Below are 21,983 nucleotides of genomic sequence, written 5' to 3' on the forward strand. Positions count from 1 at the left end.
ACAGAGATGTTTTCCCTTAGGGAAGTTAATGGTAATGGAAAATACTACAAAGTTAGCCTTAACAATTTAACATTTCAATTCGTGTATATTATCAAGCCAAATGCTCAAAGGGTTACGAATACATTGGAACAGTGCAATAAAATACGATATAGTGGTAATGTTTGAAGGCTGTGTTGACTAGTTCAGGGATAAACAATGGTTTTTGCAGTTACCTTGTTTTACCAATGTCCAAGAAATTTGCAGAGGTTCAACTTTTGAGTTAATGCATCTATTTATCCATTCATCCAAATTCGATTTTAGAGTTACAAAGCACCATCGGGCGTAAGACAGGAGCCAGCCCTGGTTTAGCGCCAGTTCATCCCGGGTGACACTTACTATTCCGGATATTTGATATTGCTGGCAGAGGTCGTTTCTGGCATTTGCAACTGAACGAAAGTTTCATGTCAAATCTAAAACAACAAATACTATACTGTAAATAGGCGTGTGCGTTTTTCATTGTATTACGAATTTGGCACCAGTCCCTAAGCGCACGAAGCACTGCCCCTCTCTTCTGATGTCTCTGGAAAGTTCTCGTCGTTTCCCACGTTAGTGATTTAATGTTCGAGCAGAGCGCTAATAGGCCAGAGGTGTGCGGTTTTGCACTGTGCAAGAAAGCAAAAACAGTGTTTGCAGTCGCACGAGAGCCAGTTTCTTAAAACCTTACGGTGCTTATATATAGCCACCCCTGGTTTGTTTTCATCTTTATTCTTTATTTTACCTTAGCGTTTTCTTTACGTTTGCACTTTTCAGCGTTGCAGGTGTTGGGTCTCGTTTAAAAAGTTGAAGCAAATATGACTGCAGAAGAAGTGGGTGAAGCCAAACAGACGATACCCATTGAAGGGGAGGATATCAGCCCGAAAAAGGATGGTGGAGTTTTAAAGGTAGGAGCGAGAGGACCAGGTGGTAGTGATGTGGGCGCAGTGCCAGCGGCGGCGCAAGGTGCGAGGTTACCTACAAAGGCCGTTCCTCTGTGCAACCAGTTTGCATTTCTCACATCTTTCAATATTTGCAAAGCCCAGTTATTAATACTTATGTTATTTATAAACTGTTTATAATGACTTTTTTATCACCATTTTGTTGGTAACTTGCATTTTAGTCCCTTCTTTCTCTTGGAAGAAATAGGGATATGACTGGTGTGCAGTATTCCCATTTTTTAAAAATTCAATGTTCATTCTAGCTGTCACTCCCGTGGTAGAGTGCTCATTTATTTTCAGTTTCTTACCAGAACTGTACTTTACTGGTTGAGACAGCACGCCAGACTAGATGTTCAAATGCTTGAAAAAGTTCGTTGTTGTGTTGAGGGGCCTTATAATATCACAACCTGTTGAGTAGTTGCACGCTCATGATTGCCTGTTCAGCGTATACCCATAGTCGAATCCCTTTTAAACGTAGTTAAGAAATAAAGTGTAATGTGTGTGTCTGTTTTTATTAAAAAAGGTGCTATTTAATACAATTAACATTGAGTGCACTCATTGTAATGTTGCATACCGGCCAGGGTGAAGCATAAGAGCTAAGGTACTGTCGAGTCTTGTGGAGGACTGCGTCGGGAATATGATTGACGTGAAGAGGGGTGGTATCCTCAAACTGAGGAGCTTGCAATGGAGGCGGGGATCTCTTGATGCTTTTGGGGGACAACGGGAAAGTGTGGGATATAAAAATGAGGTACGATCGTAGGGGCCAGGGGGTCTGCATAGGGAACCTGAGTTTTCTTTTACGACATCTCTCATGACCATAACAATAAGAGAGTGTTATCTAATTGTAAATATCTGTGGTCTAATTTCCTTCGTTTTTGTGTTACTTTCGTGTATTCTTCCTAGACTGTTGAGAGTAAAGTGTGCTGCAACCACTTTTTTGCCCTGCTGCGTCTTCCTTTTTGAACCTGTTACAGTGATGTCGCCAGAGTAATGTAATATAATCGTTAGCTCCTTGTATTTGTGATTTAACACCCTTATCCCAGAGATGCATGTTTTAAACAAATTCTACAGTCAAAGTTAGCCTGGCAGGAACAGTAGTGGGCATGGCGATCCAATCGTTTTATGTGGTGGACCGGTTTCTTGTACCAGGTGCCGTTCTGCCCAGAATTGGACAAGCATTGATCAGAACACAAGGGTTATTTAGGTAGAAATATTTTAAAAAGTGACTTAGTACTACAGTTACAGTTTATCTCTTGTCCTTTTCTTTACACCCATGTCAGTTTTTTGACTTCTGCTACCCTCTGAGAATAAGACTAGAGGGAACAAAGGAATTACTGTACCTGCCATCCAACTTGGATATTTGTAGCAGGTAATCTTTATTGGTAGTTTAATATACTGTTTAGAAAGAAGTTCAGAAACTAAGGGAGTTAAAGTAAAAAATGTAATTTGCTGTGATATTTTACTAAAGAAGATATGCTCATGGAGACAGTCACATTTTTGCAGATGGGTTTGAAAGAACTGCTTGCTGCTTTGCTTCTTGTGTTCAACTTTATTAGGAGTAGTTATAACGTTTTGAGATTTTGATTTATCTATAATATTCCATTGAGTTAACCAACTGTATACAGTAAACGGACTGCTGTATTTCTTCCTTTATTTATGTAAGTATTTTATTTTGGTCAACAGATAATAAAGAAGGAAGGATATGGAGAGGAGACACCTATGATTGGGGACAAAGTCAGTGTCCATTATCTAGGTACATTATTGGATGGTACCAAATTTGATTCCAGCCGAGACAGGGATAGCCACTTTACTTTTGAACTTGGAAAAGGTAAGTTTTTGTTACTGCCTTATTCACAGGGTGTATATTCAACAGCATGTTTGAACACAGACCATAAATTTGTTTTTATTGTGTAAGTGAAAATACAGCAGTCAATGAAAGTGTATACAACCATTTATTGTCTATGTGTTTATTTTTACTTTGTTTTTGATGTGGTTGCACATTTTCTGATATAAGAAGTGTTTTAGTTTATTTCAGTTGTTACACATGAATTGTCTAAATTTATCTTTGTATAATGTCAGAAGATAAGAGCCCTTATGTTTGTCAGAGTTGTCTGGGGACCTGATTTTTTTTTTTTAATAATGCTTACAGATTTCATGTTTCCTAGTAAAGTCTCACCACCACATGAACTGGTAAAAACCTAAGTGACCGAAAATATTTCATATAGAGAAGGGTGAGCATTTTGAGTTAATTGTCTGCATCTATGATTGTGTTACTAGTTGCAAACCAACTACTTAAACTAATTAAGAAAAATCAGGATTATTAGATGAATATTTTTGTTTTCATATTAGATAGGAGCTGCTAGAAATATATCTTACAAGTAACAATATAAAATGGAAAATAAATGTAAATAGCCAGACATTTCCATTGTTAAACTTAACAGCTTCAGACTAAAAAATTAAACATTCAAACAATAGTCTTCTCTTCGTTAGTTGTATTACTTGGTGTATACAAATAGAATATTTATCTCTAAAGAACTCTAAGCTCAAAGGTCTGTTACTGAGACAAGACATGGCAGAAAAAGTAGATGATAAGATGCATTTACCAAGCTAACTACTGAATCTGCTAAAACATTACTTAACAGAGCTCTGCTTAAGTTATGCTTTCATCATTTCTTTTAACAACTGCATACATTTCAGTGTGTAGTGTTTTTTTTTTTTTTAACTCTTTTTAGGGATAATTATTTTTTCCTTTTCTCCCAGGGCTGAATATTTTTCCAAAAAAGTCAGTTATGTAGAAAGCACACAAACCAATGGTTTGTCACATACATCAACATAATATACTTATTTAAGACATCATTTTGTTTTATGTCCCATGAGCCTCTACACTGTGTAAATTCACATACTTGTTACTTACTTATTACATAACTGTTTGTGTTGTCACTAATAAGCTGAAAGGCAATTTCTGGAAAAAAATGCTGCCTACACAGAGTATTTTGCTTTGTGCATTCACTTTGCTCTCTCACCCAATGTAGATGCCGTTCTAAACGTTGTTTACTCTATGCTACTAATGCACATGCAGGCATTTGATGTCAAGTCAACGAGTCAAACAGTCCTCCTAGCAAAGAGGGTCTAACTCTTAACATAATGGCAAGTTTTGTTGATGTTTACAGCTGATTATCGCCTTTTGCACCTCCACCTCATGCTGTTGACAAAAGTTCACATCCTCCCTAAAACAGTTAAGGGTCTCAAAACCCACTTAATGCTGCATTCTAAAAGGGAGTGCACAGTTTCCAATCCATAGATCACTATCTCATTATCTGCAGATTTTGCCAAAAACATATTTGTAAGGTGTGGCAGAAAAGTAATGAGACTGATTTTTTTATTTTTTTCAAACATCAATGTTATCCCCTTCAAAGTAGTTCCCTTATGCAGCTACTCACCGATGGAGACGTTGTTCCCACTGTTAGTAGCAGCGCTGGAAGTCTTCAACCGGTATGGTCTTCAGCATGTCCGTTATACTCTTTTGGATGTTTTCTAAAGTCCCGAAATGACGTCCTTTGAGGACATTTTTCAGTTTAGGAAAAAGGAAAAAGTCACACAGACTGAGGTCAGGTGAATAAGGGGGCTGGGGAACCACAGGAATGCCTTTTTGAGGTCAAAAATTCTGTTATGGTAAGGGCAGTGTGACATGGAGCGTTGTCATGATGGAGCATCCATTTGTCTGCAATGTCTGGTCTTACGCGAATGACCCTTTTTCTGAGCCTTTCAAGGACGTCTTCATAAAAAACTTGGTTGACAGTTTGTCCTGGAGGAACAAATTCTTTGTGGACGATTCCCCTTTTGTCAAAAAAACAAATCAGCATTGATTTGATCTTCGATTTGCTCATTCGAGCTTTCTTTGGTTGAGGAGAGTTTGCAGTGTGCCACTCCTGACTTTGCCTCTTGGTCTCAGGATCTTATGATTCAAAAATCCATGATTCATCACCTGTGATCACACGACTAAAGAAATTCTTGCTCATTAGCGATATTGTCAAGAAGATCAAGACACTTGTTTTTTCGAATGTCCTTCTGCTCAATTGTGAGGTTTTTCGGCACCATTTTGGCACAGACCTTTCGCATGTGCAAATGTTCAGTCAAAATTTGAACGGTAAATCTGTTCAAATTTAATTGTTCACTCAACATTCTTAATGTTAAACAACGGTCTGATCTCACAAGAGTGTTCACACGTTCGATGTTTTCATTGGTTTTCGAAGTTGAAAGCCTCCCTGAATGGTGTTCATCTTCAACGTGTTTTCTGCCTTCCAAAAATGATTTGTGCCAGCGAAAAACTTGAGCTCGGGATAAAGAATGTTCCCCATAGGCCTGTTTTAACTTTTCAAACGTCACACTTGCCGATTCTCCAAGCTTAACACAAAATTTAATGGCACAACGTTGCTCCAAATTCCGCTGTTCCATTTTGCGTGACGCACAACCAAAAACACAACTTCGCTAATAGCAGTCACAAAAATCACGTAGTTAACGGAAGGAGTTGAAACTCGCACTGAGCTCTGGGAGTGTACTGATACACGTGCTCTATCAAGGACAACAGCGCAGCGTTGCCAGATCGCTTGCAGTGTTGCCAGTCTCATTACTTTTCTGCCACGCCTTGCAATTAAAGCCATAAAGATTGACAAAACATGCATTACCTATCTTTACAATATGGTTTTTTTCTGTTTTCAAGATGAACCAAAGGCATGTAGTGGTGCATGAACTACATTTATTCATTGGCTTACTAAAAATATTATTTAACATTAATACCAAAAACACTTAAAACATTATTGTATAATCACCACATGAATACCAAGACAGTTCAGGATATTGTCATTTGACTGTTTTTATACAGTATAACTTTTATAGCATATTTGTTAGAAAAGTCAATTTGTTAGGTTAGCAGCATTTGCTGTTATTAGAGTTATGTTTACATAAGTTTATGGGGGTTACATTAGCTGATTAATAACACTTGTGAATAGTCCTTTATAGTAGTCAAATCATATAAATTTCAAATGTCACATGCCTGATGCATTCATTTTCTAAATCTTCTTTCTTTGTCAGTATTTGTTAAAAAATTAAAGCTACCTGTGTGAAGTCAATGTTGTCAGTTTAAGCTTACTATTTAAGGATTCCTGCACAAGACCCTTTGTTCAGTTGTTTTCAAGCTATCCCACATACATTGTATAAAAGCTTTGCCATTGCTTATAGCTGTGTATTATAATGCACAATTAGTCATTGAACTGGACTGACTGTATGTAACACAGAATTTAGTCATGACTAGAGATGGAATTTGCACCACCACCATCCAAATATGTGCCACATATTGGCACATATTTACTCCAAGTTGTTATACTAGTAAACTCATGAATAGTACTTTACTTTTAAAAAACAAGACACATGATTCAAATTGAGTGTTTGAGGATTTGTTTATAGGAATTAAGTATGCCATTTCAGTAGCTGTGCTAATAGTGGATTTCTGAGATTATATACTTCTGTAGACACATTGCACGTTGTGTGATTGCAGAGATTTGCCTTATGCCTCAAAACATTAACAAATAACTGGCCCATGTGGACATTTTGAAACATTAACAAGTTAATTTTATTACAGTAACTAAATGTATTTTATTTTTACTTTTTATTTTGGAATGGTGAGTAGTTCAATGTGTGAGAAGAGGAGTTGTTGCCCCATCCAAGGTTGGATCTTGTTTTGTGCTCAGTATATTCAGGGTAGGCACCAAATCCCATAAACCATGAACTGGATAAGCTGGTCAGATAATGGATACGTGGACAGACAAATGTAACAGTGTTCACACCAGGTATAGTCTGTGTATGGTTCTGTGTTAAAAGTGATGAATCTCATCTACAGTTTTTTTTGTTTTTTTTTTTTCCAACTGAACTTGATGGGTCACAATATTGCGCTCTCAAATTATGCACAAGTTATGTATTTTTATTTAACAATTAATTTTGTTAATGACTACTTCTAATTCTTGCAGGAAATACATTATACAGTTGGTTAAAAGAGAGTCAGCTTGTAAATTTAACAGTGAGCTGGAACATTGTCTTAAGCAAGTTAAAGTTTGTTAACAGAAATACCAATCCGACTTTAACCAAAGCTAAGACAGAAACCAGACTTGTTGAAAATGTGTAGTGAAAAGTCAGAAATCAGAAAAACAATGAAACAACCTTAAGTCAATGGAAATTTCTGCAATCTCTTATCTGGAAATGCACTTCTGGTCATCTGTGGCAAACAAAACAATAACAACCATAAGCAATGTGGTTCACAAAATGTTAATGAAAATTAAACACGGTGTCGCAGTAAAATGCAATTAATTTTTAACATTTTTAAATATAATTAAGATAATTTGAGTGGCAAAAGTGAAAAGGAAGAAAAATACCACAAAACACACAAGGAAACATATAATATTGATTAAGCAGAGGTTTATACAGAAGTACCTACAAATGTATAGTGGTGTCAGTAATTGCCTGTGATGAAATGCTGTGGAGATTTAAAGAGGGTATATGAGGTAAATGGTCTATAGAAAATAAAAGCACAAAGGTGTTTCATAGTCTTAACTTGTTCACTCTGCCTGATAATTACTTTTTACGTCTGGAGCCCTGTTGTTGTGGTAGATGCATCAACTTGGCTTTTGAAGGAGATGAGAGTTTAAAAAAAATAACAGTTACATATTGTATCTTTATTGATTTTATTTGAAGAAACCAGCATTCTGTACAATCATGTCATACTTGAAAAGACAAAATTCAACCCCCATGTGAGAGAGAGAGAGACTACAACATGAGCAAATCTTTAAAAACAACATAGAAAGGAGAATGTCCTTTTCCCATATACAAATGCTTTGTCTAAGATTTAAATGATTAGATGTTGCCATAAAAAGGTTTGCACGGATCTTCTAAGTGAGAATTGAACTTTTTTCCAGTTTCAGATAGTACAGAACATCAGTTATCCACTAACCTATAACAGGTGAGCTGGGGTTTTTCCAGTTGAGCAAGATAAGTCTATGAGCTAGTAATGTGGTACAGGCAGTTACAATCAAGTTGTTCTTCTCCACTTCTAAGCCCATCTGGGAGTACACCAAACACAGCTGCTAATGGATTAGGAGAGATTGTGACACCAAGGCTGTCTGATAGGTATTCAAAACTTTTTGTCCAGAATGATGTTCATTTGGTACACACCCAAAACATGTGTCCCAGTGAGTCGAGAGCTGAATTGTAATGGTCACATGTTGAATCTTGCCCTGGATACATTTTGGACAATTTTAAATGAGATAAATGTGCTCGATAAAAGATTTTAAGTTGAATGATTGAATGGTTTGTGCATATGGAGCTGGAGTGTATAATGTGTATGACTGCCTTCCACTCCTTTTTAGAGATGTTAAGTGAAAGATCCTTTCCCCAACATACCTAAGATCTTTGAAAGGCTTAGACTTTAAAATGTTTTTATATATTGTTGAGATACTGACAAGACTGTTCAGTATTGTCTCTGGAATAGAAATGGATGGGTGATGAGGAAAATTGGGCAGGTTCCTTTTAGCAAAGTTTCTGATTTGAAAGTAATGGAAAAATTGTGTCGATGGGAGTTTAAATTTGAAAGTTAATTGTTCATAAGATGCAAATACATTATTTATATACAAAAATCTCTCAAGTGTTTTAATCACTGACATTTTTCAAATATTAAATACTGTTTAGATTTGAGATGGTAGAAAAAGTTGACTATAATGTAAAGGTGGAAGAGATAAGAGCTAGACTAGAATTGATGAAGCCTATGAAAAAACTCTTAATCCTGGCTCACCTTAAATTCCTTCGCACCTCTCCATCAGTGTCTTTTGTTTTGTAAATGTGTCGATCAGCACAAGCAGCACGTAGCCTGCTCTTCCACCCGGAGCTCAACCCGGGCTAAAAGTTCTCCCAGCTCAAGGCTCCTTATCTCCATGTGAGGTGCCTGGAGTTGAATAGGGTAAATAATACAGTGTACTGTTATTTAGAAGACATGCATTTCATGTGTGTTCCATGTCTACAAAGATCAGGGTAAGTGTAGGATGAAAGGAAATGTGAGGCAAGAAATGCTGAACACATACATAAAGTAGAAAGTTTTTCCATGTTATACTAATAATGACGTAAAGTGTATAATGTTTGAAGATGTCCGAATATCAAATACAGTAATCCCTTGCTATATCGTGCTTCAACTTTTGCGGCTTCACTCTATCGCGGATTTTAAATGTAAGCATATCTAAATATATATCACGGATTATTCGCTGGTTCGCGGATTTCTGCGGACACTGTGTCTTTTAATTTATGGTACATGCTTCCTCAGTTTGTTTGCTTAGTTGATTTCATACAATGGACGCTATTGGCAGATGGCTTAGAAGCTACCCAATCACAGTATGTATTACATATTAACTAAAACTCCTCAATGCTATAAGATATGCTTGATTATTCTTTTGACTGCTTGATTGTTTGCTTGTCTCTGCCTCTCTCTCACCCTCTCTGACATTCTCTGCGCCTGACGGAGGGGGTGTGAGCAGAGGTGCTGTTTGCTTAAAAGATACTGACGCTCCTCTAAAAAATGCCGCTTTATTGCGGTGCTCGGCATATTTAAAACACAAAAGCACACGTATTGATTTTTTGATTGTTGCTTTAATCTTGCTCTCTCTCTCTGACGCTCTCTGCGCCTGACAGAGGAGATGTGAGCAGAGGGCTGTTGCACAGAGGCTGTTTGCTTAGAAGATACTGACGCTCCTCTGAAAATGCCGCTTTATTGCGGTGCTTCGGCAAACTTAAAAGGACACGTATTGATTTTTTGATTGTTTGCTTTTCTTTGCGAGCGCTCGTGCTCTCTCTTAAACTCTCTTCTTCTGATGCAGACACTCCTTTGAAGAAAAGATATATTTGCATTTTTTTAATTGTGAGAAAGAACTGTCATCTCTGTCTTGTCATGGAGCACAGTTTAAACTTTTGACTAAAGGGTGTTATTTCATGTCTAGAGGGCTCTAATACTGTTAACAGTGTGGGAGAGTTTATAAGGGCTTAAAATATATAAAAATAACTATACAAACATATGGTTTCTACTTCGCGGATTTTCATCTATCATGGGGGGTTCTGGAACGCAACCCCCGCAATCGAGGAGGGATTACTGTAAACACATGTGCCTTTAAGAATATAACCAAAGTAAAAAAAAAAAAAATTCAATTTACATGTTACTATTAATGAGTTACAAACCCAAGCTCAAATGTCAATAGACAGAAAGTTGATATGTATTCTTGGATGGCGCAGAGGTAAGAACTGCTGCCTTGTAAGTACAAGGTTGGCAGTTCCACTTTGTGTTTTGAGTTAGCTCTGTGTTTTGAATAGCTGCTATTATTATTACTATAATAAAAACATAAATTTGAATCGAGTCAGTAACACCCGGTGTAAATTTTGGCTATCTGTAAAAGTTAGCACTTTTTATTTTTCAGTTTTATTCTCTCAGTGACATTCATATGGTACAACGAACTTGCCCCCTCTGAATTGATGTCATTTATCTCCATTCTTTTCATAAGAGCAGCGATGACCTGCCTGCTCAGAACTATTTGTTGTAACGGCAATCAAAGGTACGATGTCCTGTTACCGCTATCATACTGGACAAAGGCAGAATCGTAACAACATGTAGCTTCTTCACAGCGCTTTCCCTGGCTAATAGACTCGTGCACTGCAACGCAACTCTGCTTAGCACCATAAGTAAGATGGGACTTCCACTTGTAGCTAAAGTCATTTTAGTACGCGAGCAGTTTGCCACGCTAGTGTTTAGATATGGCTGTGCTATGCTGATGGTTTATATGCCCAAAAAGAACAAGCCTTTGATTTCAGTCTGTAACACCCGGTGTAAATTTTTGGCTACTTGTTAAAGTTAGCACTTCTTTTTATTATTTTGTTTTATTCTCTCAGTGATGTTCATGTGGTACAACAAACTTGCCTCTCCCTCTCTAAGTTGATGCGGTTTATCTCCATTCTTTTCACAAGAGCAGCAACCACAGTTGCTACTGTGGCTGATGCCTGCTCAGAACTATTTGTTGTACTGGCAATCAAAGATACAATGTCCCGTGACCACTATCAGAATGGACAAAGGCAGAACCGTAACAATAGACAGCTTCTTCACAGCCCTATTGCTGGCTAATAGACTCTTGCATCTCAACGCAACTCTGCTTGGCACTATGATTCACCAGTGTTTGTGTGTCTGTTTCTGTCCCATCAGGGATATTTTTTACGGGTAGCAAAACTTTACACGGGCTGTTGCAGACTGAAATCAAAGCCTTCTTTTTGGGCGCATACACCGTCAGCACAGCACTGCCAGATCTAAACACTTATGTGACGATATGCTCGTGTACTGAAGTGACTTTTGCTGCAGGGGGAAGTCCCATTTTACTTATGGTGCTAAGCAGAGTTGCGTTGCGGTGCAGCAGTCTATTAGCCAGCTAAATCGCTGTGAAGAAGCTATCTGTTGTTACTATTCTGCCTTTGTCCAGAAACAGGTCTATAAGTCTTTTGACCACAGATTTGGAAAGTCTTTTCCCTGAGTTGTAACTCCAAACACAGTTCTTAACAAAACATTGCCATATGTCCGAGATCACAGCAAATCTGTCGTTTTTCATACATTCTGCACAGGTGTCAGTTGTCAAAGCGCAAGTGCCACATGGTAGTCTGATAGCGATCACAGGATTTTGTATCATTGATTGCTGGTACAACAAATAGTTCTGAGCAGCACCAACTGTGGTCATTGCTACTCTTGTGAAAAGAAGGGAGATAAATGCCATCAACACAGAAAGGGAGAGGCAAGTTCGATGTACCTCATGAATATCACTGACAGAATAAAACTGAATAATGAAAAAACAAGTCCTAACTTTTACAAGTAGCCAAAATTTACACCGGGTGTTATTATATGATAGTAATAATAATAGCATCTCACTACTCAAAACACAGAGCACCCAGCTTTGAACCTGGTACCTTTGGGTTATAAGGCAGTAATTCTTACCTCTGCATCATTTAAGAATACTTAAGTTTCTTTCAATTGACATTTGAGTTTGGGCTTTTAACTCATTGACAGCAACATGGAAATCGAATGACGTTTTATCTTTGGTTATATTCTTGAATAAAAGCGCATGTGTTTATTTGATATTTGGGCTGAAGTCTTCACACATCATACACTTATACACGTCATTGTTAGTATAACATGGAAAAAGTTTCTGTTTTAGCTGTGTGTTCAGATGTTTCTGTCATCCTACATTTACAGAGATCATTGTAGACATGGAACACGCATGAAATGTTTGTATTCCAGATAACAATATATTATTTAACCTGTAAAATTTCAGGCACCTCACTCCCAGATAAAGCCACCTGAGCTCTGAGAATTTTGCAAGGGACTCCACTCCGGCGGTGGGGGGATAAGATGGCACACTGCTTGTGCTAATCAACACATTTGCAAAACAAAGGAAGCTGATGGAGAGGAGCGAAGGAATTTAAGGTGGCACAGGATTACAAGTTTTTTTTGTAGGCTTCAGGGATTCTATTGTTAAATTTAAAAAGTGCCCACACTGGTGCTTTACATTACAGTCTATGGGGCATGGAGGAAAAACTTACCAAATATGTACAATTTGCAAGCCATACTGAACTTATCATTTAAACACAGAACAGAGGTGTTGGTTTAGATTTTGACAAAAAAAATAAACTTAATACATTATAAGCAAATGTAATTGCACAATGTTGACAATGGTCATTAGTGAGCTGTACTTCTATGATGTTAAAGGAGCCCTTTTTCTTTCTATGTAAACTTTGGTGCATAGTATAAATATTTTTGCATAATTTTTATATGCAGGTCAAGTGATCAAAGCTTGGGATATTGGTGTTGCTACAATGAAGATTGGAGAGGTTTGTCAACTGATCTGTAAACCTGACTATGCGTATGGCTCAGCAGGAAGTCCACCTAAAATTCCAGCAAATGCTACTTTGGTTTTTGAGGTAGGAGATGTGGATTTTATTTGTTGATTGTTAATAACATATTAAAATAATATGAAGTAATGTATTATTCAACTTTATGTATTTATTTTGAAACTGATCCCTTCTAATACATAAATCTAAATTATGTATTGTTATTCAAACCTGGCATTAGTTTCAAAGCTTTCATTCAACTTTAAAATAACTGTTGTATTTTTTTTTTCATTTCCAACTCTGGGAATGTTATGCACCTCAAAACGTACAACAGTAAATATGCATTCTAGTGCAATATTACATGTCATATAAAAATTGTACCTGTAGCAAAACTACAATCTATGTGGTTAGATGTTTGAAACAAGCTATTCTTTAACCATTGAATCTTCTATCTCTCAATATGTTCAAAATTGATACCTGTAGATGAACATGATGAAGCTATTGAAGGTACTAGTGACTTGCTGTTCCTGCTGGCTCTCACATAAGGACATGTCAGTTTTATGCATGCTATGGTGCATACTCTAGTACCTCCTAGGCTTTTAAATATTTCTTTGTCAAGTTATATAACTAAATCTCAAATGTTACCCAGCACAAAAAAAAGTGTATGACATAACATGGGCGGTTATGGAATGGAAATACTGGCTTGTTCAGATCAAGCTATGGTACTTGTCAAAGAAAGGCAATAGAATAATTAAAAAATATTTTCTGTCTCTTACCCTACATGTGTCATAAGCACTTTCCCTCTGTATTAAGTGTTTTTCTTCTTTTTACCAGCGCTGCATCTCTAGAGTACTCTCCCATACAGCCTTCTTCTAAGACTTTAGTTATTTTCAGGGCATTGTCTCAGCTCCTGTCCGGTATTATACTCGCTGTCTTTAAAGACGACTCTCTCATCATGCCTCATATGACTTTACTCCTCCTTGTGCATCTCACACTCACGTTTTTTTTTTTTTTGTCACATCTCCAAAGACAAAATGACCAATCACACTGAAGTCAAGCCTACCAATCAGATTGCTCAAAGGTACAGGACACGCAGTTCTTAGTGTATTTGTATATTGTAGAAGTTGTGTAAGGACTTTAAGCATGTTAGTCTGTGGTGGAGCCTTCATTTTCATGACAAAATGTGATGCAAAACTGCAGTTAGTCTGAGAATGGCATTTTCAGCAGCTGTGAATTTTCAGTAATTGCTAAATCATTCTGTACTACAAATCCTAAACTATCTGACAGTGTAAAAAGACTTGAGATCTTACAGTAGTGACTTTGGAGGGCACTATTTCAAACTACAGTGGTACCTCGGTATACATCCGCTTTGGAATGAGTCCAACTTGAGCGTCAGTACGCCAGTTGCTAGCATTCAGTGAACAACCCGCGTGCTACCCTTGTTTACCTCTCTCGAGACAAAGCCACAACTGCCCATGAGCGTCAGTACGCCAGTTGCTAGCATTCAGTGAACAACCCGCCCACTACCCTTGTTTACCTCTGTCGAGACAAAGCCACAACTGCCCACAAGCGTCAGTACGCCAGTTGCTAGCATTCAGTGAACAACCCGCGCTATAACTGTGAATTTTCACGTGATTTTGTGTTTTTTCACATACATTTGAATTGATTGTTGAAAAGTATGAAGGTGGCATGCAAAACCGGGACGTGGCTGCTGCATACCGTATGCCGAGAACGACGGTATCTACGATTGTGAAAAACAAAGACGTTATTAAAAAGTAAAGTGAGGTTAAATTTTCATTTATTTCATCTAATTGCTTTTGTTTTTATGTATTTTAGTATTAAGCAGAGTTTAAATTATTTTATACAACTCCATCAATGTTTAATATGCCAATAACAATAGGATTTTTTTTTCATGGGAATGGATTAATCATTTTCCTTTATTTCTTATGGGAAAAATTTGTTTGGTATATTTCCTGTTTGGTATAAGTCAAAGGATCTGGAACGGATTAAGGATGTATGTCGAGGTACCACTGTATTTATAAAGTATTCCAGTTGAATTGCATGTACTCGGGGTGCATGCAAATTAAGAACTGGAAAGATTCAAATAAAGATGTTTTGTTTTCTGTAGTCTGTAGTATTTGAAAAAAGAATCGATCCATCACAATTCGCAGAAATATGTTCGTGTTTGGGTAATATATAAATTGAAAGTCAGCCTAGTTTACACTTTTAAAAGTTAAGCTGAGAGAGTATTGTACACGCCTGACGTACTGTACTGTGGGACTGAAAACTGAGAACATTTAGTAATAGAACTAGAGCACTTTTTATTTTGAAAATTCCCTGTTAGTAAATGCTTCTCACCAATGACAGATATGATATGTGAAGGCATATCAGACATAACCTTGATACAATCTTTAAAAATTCTTCCTTAAAATACCAAAACATTACTTTTTTTTTGTATATTTATGTTAAATACAGATGTGTTAGAAATGGTGATCACCTATACTGTGGAAATGCATTTCTCCAGCTGCCGGCAGTCCGTTTCAATCATGAGCACCTCTCTGTAGACTTGCATATGACCTGTATTTCTTCATACTTCTTTAATGGTCTGAAACTTCCTGCATAGACGACTCTCATTCTGTCATTGCCTGTTCAAAATATTCTCCTGTATCTGACTGGACCATAACTAGAAGTTGGACTGTTTACCTTGTCAGCACTGAAAAGGATTAGAGTCCGTGATCAGTGATTTCACTTACTCTAAAGAATATTTTTCTGAAGGCATTAATATTAATGTTATGTGTTATCCAGAACTTTAAAGATGACACTTGTTTAAATATGCATAGTTTGTCTGATGAGCACACTCGTATGTCTGATTTCCAGCTTATTTAAAAATGTTATAAAGTGATTTTTTGTGTGTATGTAATTCCCTTCTGTCAAAAGCCATATAAAGCACACTCTGACATTTTATGAAGGGGCTTTGTATGCCTCTGTCATGTATTCTTAAAGAGATATAGGTTTCATTTATGTTAAATATGTATTTGTTCATCATTTCCAACCTGACCTAGGATAGTTCCTGCTTTGCACCTGATGTCTGCTAGGATAGGCTTCAGCTGCCAAGTGACCCTTGCCTTGGATAAGTTGGTTAAAATGGATAGATGAATGTATTTGTTCGTTATTTTCTTTTTTTCTGTGTACACTATTTTGAATACAACGAAGTAAATAAAACTTCTTGGGTCCCCAGTCTTTCACATTTGCTCATACTGGATCCATTTGAACTAGTGTGTTGCTGAGGTGTCACCCGTTGCACGGCTGCACACAGGACCTAAATTGGGACCTTGAGGTGGTTTGTTGTGTGGTGGATGCAGCAACGTGCCGTATCAGTGCATGCTATCATACTGGGCAAATGTTAGAACTGGTAATCAACCTGTCTAGCATGCTTTTGGAATGTGGGTGGAAGTGAGGTACTGTTACCAAATTATTTTGGCACCTAGTTTTATTTACCATGATGACTTGGCTAGTGAACACCATAAAATATGTTATTTAACAACTTCAACAATGTGCTGCCTTTGAATGAACATTTTATAAATAAATGCTCAAAACACCCCACCCTCAAAAGTAAGTCTTAATGCCAGCTCTGTAAATGTGAATGCTCAATCTGTAATGAACCTGATTATGTTTTCATTTCTCAGGTGGAACTATTTGAATTTAAAGGCGAAGATCTTTCTGAAAATGAAGATTGTGGAATAATTCGCAGAATCTTGAAAAAAGGGGAAGGATACAGCAAACCAAATGATGGTGCAACAGTTGAAGGTATCCGATAGGGCTGCAACTAATGATTATTTTGAAAATCGATTAATCTTTAGATTATTTTTTAAATTAATCTGAATTTTTAAAAAAGTACGTTATACTACCAAGATTTTATTGAAATTTTTTTTACATGATTTCCCCATGACATGAGCAATAGTTAAATTATAACTCTTCTAACTACAATATAAAACAAAATAAAAATATGCACAGTTTGATAAAACACTTTAAAGTGCACTGAACTTAATTTTTTGCAGTAAGATGTATCCAGTTAGTTATGTTACTTAAATTTCTCCCACAGTGGCTTAAAAATAACTATATCCGAAACTGCTACATCAGTTGCTTAAAAACAAACTCTTATATTGTTTCACCAATGTCCCCAGAAATGCCAAAATTATTCTACAGGAATTTTGAGTTGCAATGCAAAAATGTAAGCATGTCCACAAGTTCTTGGCTAAGGCTTGCTTTATTTTTGGAACTAGCAGTAACGAGGACTACTGTGTTTAGTGCGATGTCTAAAAAATATGGCCTACTTCCTCCATCATTGCTGAGGCTGCTTGATAGCAGTGACTTGGAAAGCCTGCACTGCGCTTGGCTCAAACACACCATCTGCTTTTGATTTCATGAGCCCTAGTGCAAGTGGGAGTATTTTTCCCCACTTAAAAACACAGTGGCTCATTCAAAGGGCTTAACAGCAGTGGGAAGCTCTTCAAGCCAGACTCCATTGCTCAGGTTTTAAGTCATAGTACTTCTTGTCTCCCTTTGTGACAATAGGGTCAGACACTGTTGCAGTTATGGTCCTTCTTTGCTTATCCAGTCGACTAATCATGTAAAATGTACTGTTCCATCTTATGCATCCTGTACAAGTTTGTGCTCGGGTGCTCCCATCTTGCTCACATTTTTTTAAAATACTCCACAAGGCAGCATGCTGCTTCAATGGCTTAGGCCTAGATGTTTTAGTCTAGAAGTAATTGCCAACTGCAAGGTGTAGCCAGTGCAGTATATAGAGAACCATCAGTGCTTCTCTTCTAAGATGTTTGCTGCAGCCACAACATTGTGGAATTTCAAATCTGTATACAGTAATCCCTCCTCGATCGCGGGGGTTGCGTTCCAGAACCCCCCGCGATAGACGAAAATCCGCTAAGTAGAAACCATATGTTTGTGTAGTTATTTTTATATATTTTAAGCCCTTATAAACTCTCCCACACTGTTAACATTATTAGAGCCCTCTAGACATGAAATAACACCCTTTAGTCAAAAGTTTAAACTGTCCTCTATGACAAGACAGAGATGACAGTTCTTTCTCACAATTAAAAGAATGCAAATAGATCTTCTTCTCTTCAGGAGCAGAGAATTTCAGAGGGAGAGAGAGAGAGCTCGCAAAGAAAAGCAAACAATCAAAAAATCAATACTTGTGCTTTTAAGTTTGCCGGCCGCGTTAGTATCTTCTAAGCAAACAGCCTCTGTGCAAACAGCCCCTCTGCTCACATCTCCTCCGTCAGGCACAGAGAACGTCAGAGAGAGAGAGCGAGATTAAAGCAACAATCAAAAAATCAATACATGTGCTTTTAAATATGCCGAGCACCACAATAAAGCAGCATTTTTTTAGAGGAGCGTCAGTATCTTTTAAGCAAACAGCACCTCTGCTCAAACCCCCTCCGTCAGGCGCAGAGAATGTCAGAGAGGGTGAGAGAGAGGCAGAGACAAGCAAACAATCAAGCTCCGCGCGGGATGCATATCTTATAGCATTGAGGAGTTTTAGTTAATATGTAATACATGCTCTGATTGGGTAGCTTCTAAGCCATCCGCCAATAGCGTCCCTTGTATGAAATCAACAGGGCAAATAAACTGAGGAAGCGTGTAGCATAAATTAAAAGACCCACTGTCTGCAGAAATCCGAACCAGCTTAAAAATCTGTGATATATATTTAGTTATGCTTACATTTAAAATCCGCGATAGAGTGAAACCGCGAAAGTCAAAGCGCGATATAGCGAGGGGTTACTGTACAACCTCCTCCAACCAGTCAACTATGTTGGATATAATGTCTTTGTTCTACCGGCATGGTGGTAAGGAAGATTGACTTCATGTCCCAATCGTCTCCAATATAATGGTGTGTTACACCAAAGTATGCTTCAGTTGCCACACTTGTCCATATATCAGTGGTGATTGCAAGTTTGCCATTGCTAGCATAAATCTAAGTCTTCACTTGTTGAAATGTTTCCTAATATTTCCTCTCCATCAGTTTATCAAAATGTGCCCTTGAAGGCAGAGTGAAACCTGGATCAAGCATGCAAATCATGGAGAGTGGTCTCATGTCAGTTACCAGAATATTTAGGACGCAATCAATCATGGCAACTGCTTGCTGTGGCATGTTGTTACTCCACAAAACGTAGCCTGACATGTAAAGTTGTTTTTTGCTGAAATTAGTAAAAGTCTTAAGTCTTTTTAAAATGTAAGACTTAAACACTTTCTTTAACAGAGTTGTAAAATTACTTAGTCACTTTCTAAATCCTGTACATATTCTCTTTGTATAGTTGTGTCACTGGTCTACAATGTATGTGTTATATAATTATTCTTGAACTTTTTTTGATAAATGTTTCCCTGTTTCTAAGTAAGTTCATTTCACCAAAGAGGACACTTGATCACACTTGTTTCACTAAGGAGGATGTTTGCAGTTGCTGCTAGTGGGATGTAAATGAATTAATAAAGTGTAAAATTCAGTTGTGGGACTATATAAATATTGAGAAACACCGGTGTAATGAAGGTGGCGCAAGCCAAATGCATCAAGAATTAGCCACATGGAGCAGATGCCTTCTCAGTTATCCGTATTCCATTTCTGCCTGCAAAGACTTTTATCTTTGCCTTGGGTCTGGGCAATTTTTCTCTATGTATTTGTACACATTTGGCTATCACCGTGTGCTTTTAATGTCAGATTGTGTAGGTGTAAGGAACGACACCTCAGACAAATGCTCCTTCAAGAAGTGGATGTTTTCTTGTCTAGTGTGTGCATAGTTGATGCCAACAAGGCAGCATGGTTACACAATTCTGGAGGCAGGGTGGTTGGTGACATTAGGGTCTACAAGAAAGGACTGATGATGAAATTTATGTTGTGCCCTTTTGCTACCCTTGCATAAAAACATTTCATGGATTCAGCAGTTTGTCAGCTCAAGGACTGAGCTGTTTTAAGTTCAATCACGTTGCAGTTAACACTGTGTTGAGTGTGTATGTATAGAAAGGTAAAATATATTGTACAGTATATACTATGACAAACATTTGACTGATGCTGAGTAAGACCCTAATGTATCTGTTCTGACTTACCTTCAAATTTAACTTAACAACAGCAACAAATCGCATTCATACCCTAGGAAACTGACGAATTTCAAATACTATATCAACAGCAGAGCTACCAATTTAACAGTAGCCCTAAAGTTGTCTTTAAGATCGCTTTCACACTTGCTAAGTGTAATAATAAAACCAAATTAATACCAGTAGCACAAAAGCTACAACATGTTCCAAATTATACATTATTCCTATTCCATTGTTGATAATAGTTGTGAGTCTGCACTATGACAATGAAAATCTTTGGCTATGAATTTCATAATCAAATTTATTGATTTTTTGTTGATTAGTTGGTGCAGCCCTAATTGCTATGCATGTTTTACATTTAACAGTGTATTTTTTGATTACAGATGAAAGGAAATGTAACATGAGAATATTCATTAAGCGTAGTAAAACTTATTCCTAGTACTGCAGGCTGGGTAGTTAACATTCTTTGAATATGCTTTCAGTTAACATTTGACTAACACTTAAAGGCCCAAACAGAATGAATCTGCTTAACACTAGAATTACCAGAGCCTACGAAAAAACTCGTAGATCCGTCCCACCTTAAATCGCTTCTTAAAACAGTTCTCACCTCTCCGCCAGCGTCTTTTGTTAATCTAAATGTGCTGATAAAGAAAAGTTGCAAGTAGCCGGCTATTCCATCCCCCCCATCGACGTAGAAAGTGCACAAACTTCTCCCAGCTCATTCCTTGATTGATTATCTGGGAGTGAAGTGGAGTTTTAGAGTGGAAATAATAGATCGTTATTTGGAATACACGTATTTCACGTGTGTTCCGTTTCTACAGTAATCCGTGTAAACACATGTTTAAAACAGAAACGTTTTTCATATTGTAGTAGTAAACTCACTCACTCACTGACTCATCACTAATTCTCCAACTTCCCGTGTAGGTAGAAGGCTGAAATTTGGCAGGCTAATTCCTTACAGGTTACTTACAAAAGTTAAGCAGGTTTCATTTTGAAATTCTACACATAACGGTCCGCCATGTTCAACTTTCTTATTTATGGCCCCATCTTCACGAAATTTGGTAGGCGGCTTCCCAGCGCTAACCAAAACCAATGTACGTACTTATTTCGATGGTATGACGCCACTGTCAGCCGCCATATTGAACTTTCCAACGCCACTATTTCTCCAACTTCCCATATAAGTAGAAGGCTGAAATTTGGCAGGCTCATTCCTTACAGCTTACTTACAAAGTTAAGCAGGTTTCATTTCGAAATTCTACGCGTAACGGTCATAACGGTCGACAAAGTCCGCCATGTTCAACTTTCTTATTTATGGCCCCATCTTCACGAAATTTGGTAGGTGGCTTCCCTGCGCTAACCGAAACCAATGTATGACTTATTTCGGTGGTATGATGCCACTGTCGGCCGCCATATTGAACTTTTCAACGGTCTTTGTTACTTATGGGCCCATCTTCAAGAAATTTGGTACACGGGTTCCCAACGCTAACTGAATTCTACTTACATACATATATACGTCCATAGCCTGCAGCTCGGTCACCGTGTGAGGCGGCGTTGGGTCCTGACTGACTCACTCATCACTAATTCTCCAACTTCCCGTGTAGTTAGAAGGCTGAAATTTGGCAGGCTTATTCCTTACAGCTTACTTACAAAAGTTAAGCAGGTTTCATTTTGAAATTCTACATGTAACGGTCATAACGGTTGACAATGTCCGCCATGTTATTTCGGTGGTATGATGCCACTTTCGTCCGCCATATTGAAGTTTCCAATGTCACTGATTCTCTAACTTCCAGTGTTGGTAGAAAGCTGACATTTGGCAGGCTCATTCCTTACAGCTTACTTACAAAAGTTAAGCAGGTTTCATTTCGAAATTCTACGGGTAACGGTCGACATCGTCCGCCATGTTGAACTTTCTTATTTATGGCCCCATCTTCACTAAATTTGGTTGGTGGCTTCCCTGCGCTAACTGAAACCAATATA

The 21,983-nt window shown here is 37.6% G+C and overlaps 1 protein-coding gene across 1 annotated transcript in view; it reads left to right on the plus strand.

The window, feature by feature from the left end:
• Nucleotides 1-584: 584 nt before the first annotated feature.
• The window catches only part of fkbp4 (FKBP prolyl isomerase 4), a 51,178-nt gene continuing 29,779 nt past the window's right edge, over nt 585-21,983 (plus strand). The window contains exons 1-4 of the mRNA XM_039760656.1: nt 585-920; nt 2,637-2,781; nt 12,847-12,989; nt 16,586-16,706. Coding sequence (XP_039616590.1) covers nt 831-920; nt 2,637-2,781; nt 12,847-12,989; nt 16,586-16,706 — 499 coding nt within the window. The 5' untranslated portion in view covers nt 585-830. The remainder of the gene's footprint in view (nt 921-2,636; nt 2,782-12,846; nt 12,990-16,585; nt 16,707-21,983) is intronic.

The sequence above is a fragment of the Polypterus senegalus genome, chromosome 8 (assembly GCF_016835505.1).
Source record: "Polypterus senegalus isolate Bchr_013 chromosome 8, ASM1683550v1, whole genome shotgun sequence".
NCBI lineage: Eukaryota > Metazoa > Chordata > Cladistia > Polypteriformes > Polypteridae > Polypterus > Polypterus senegalus.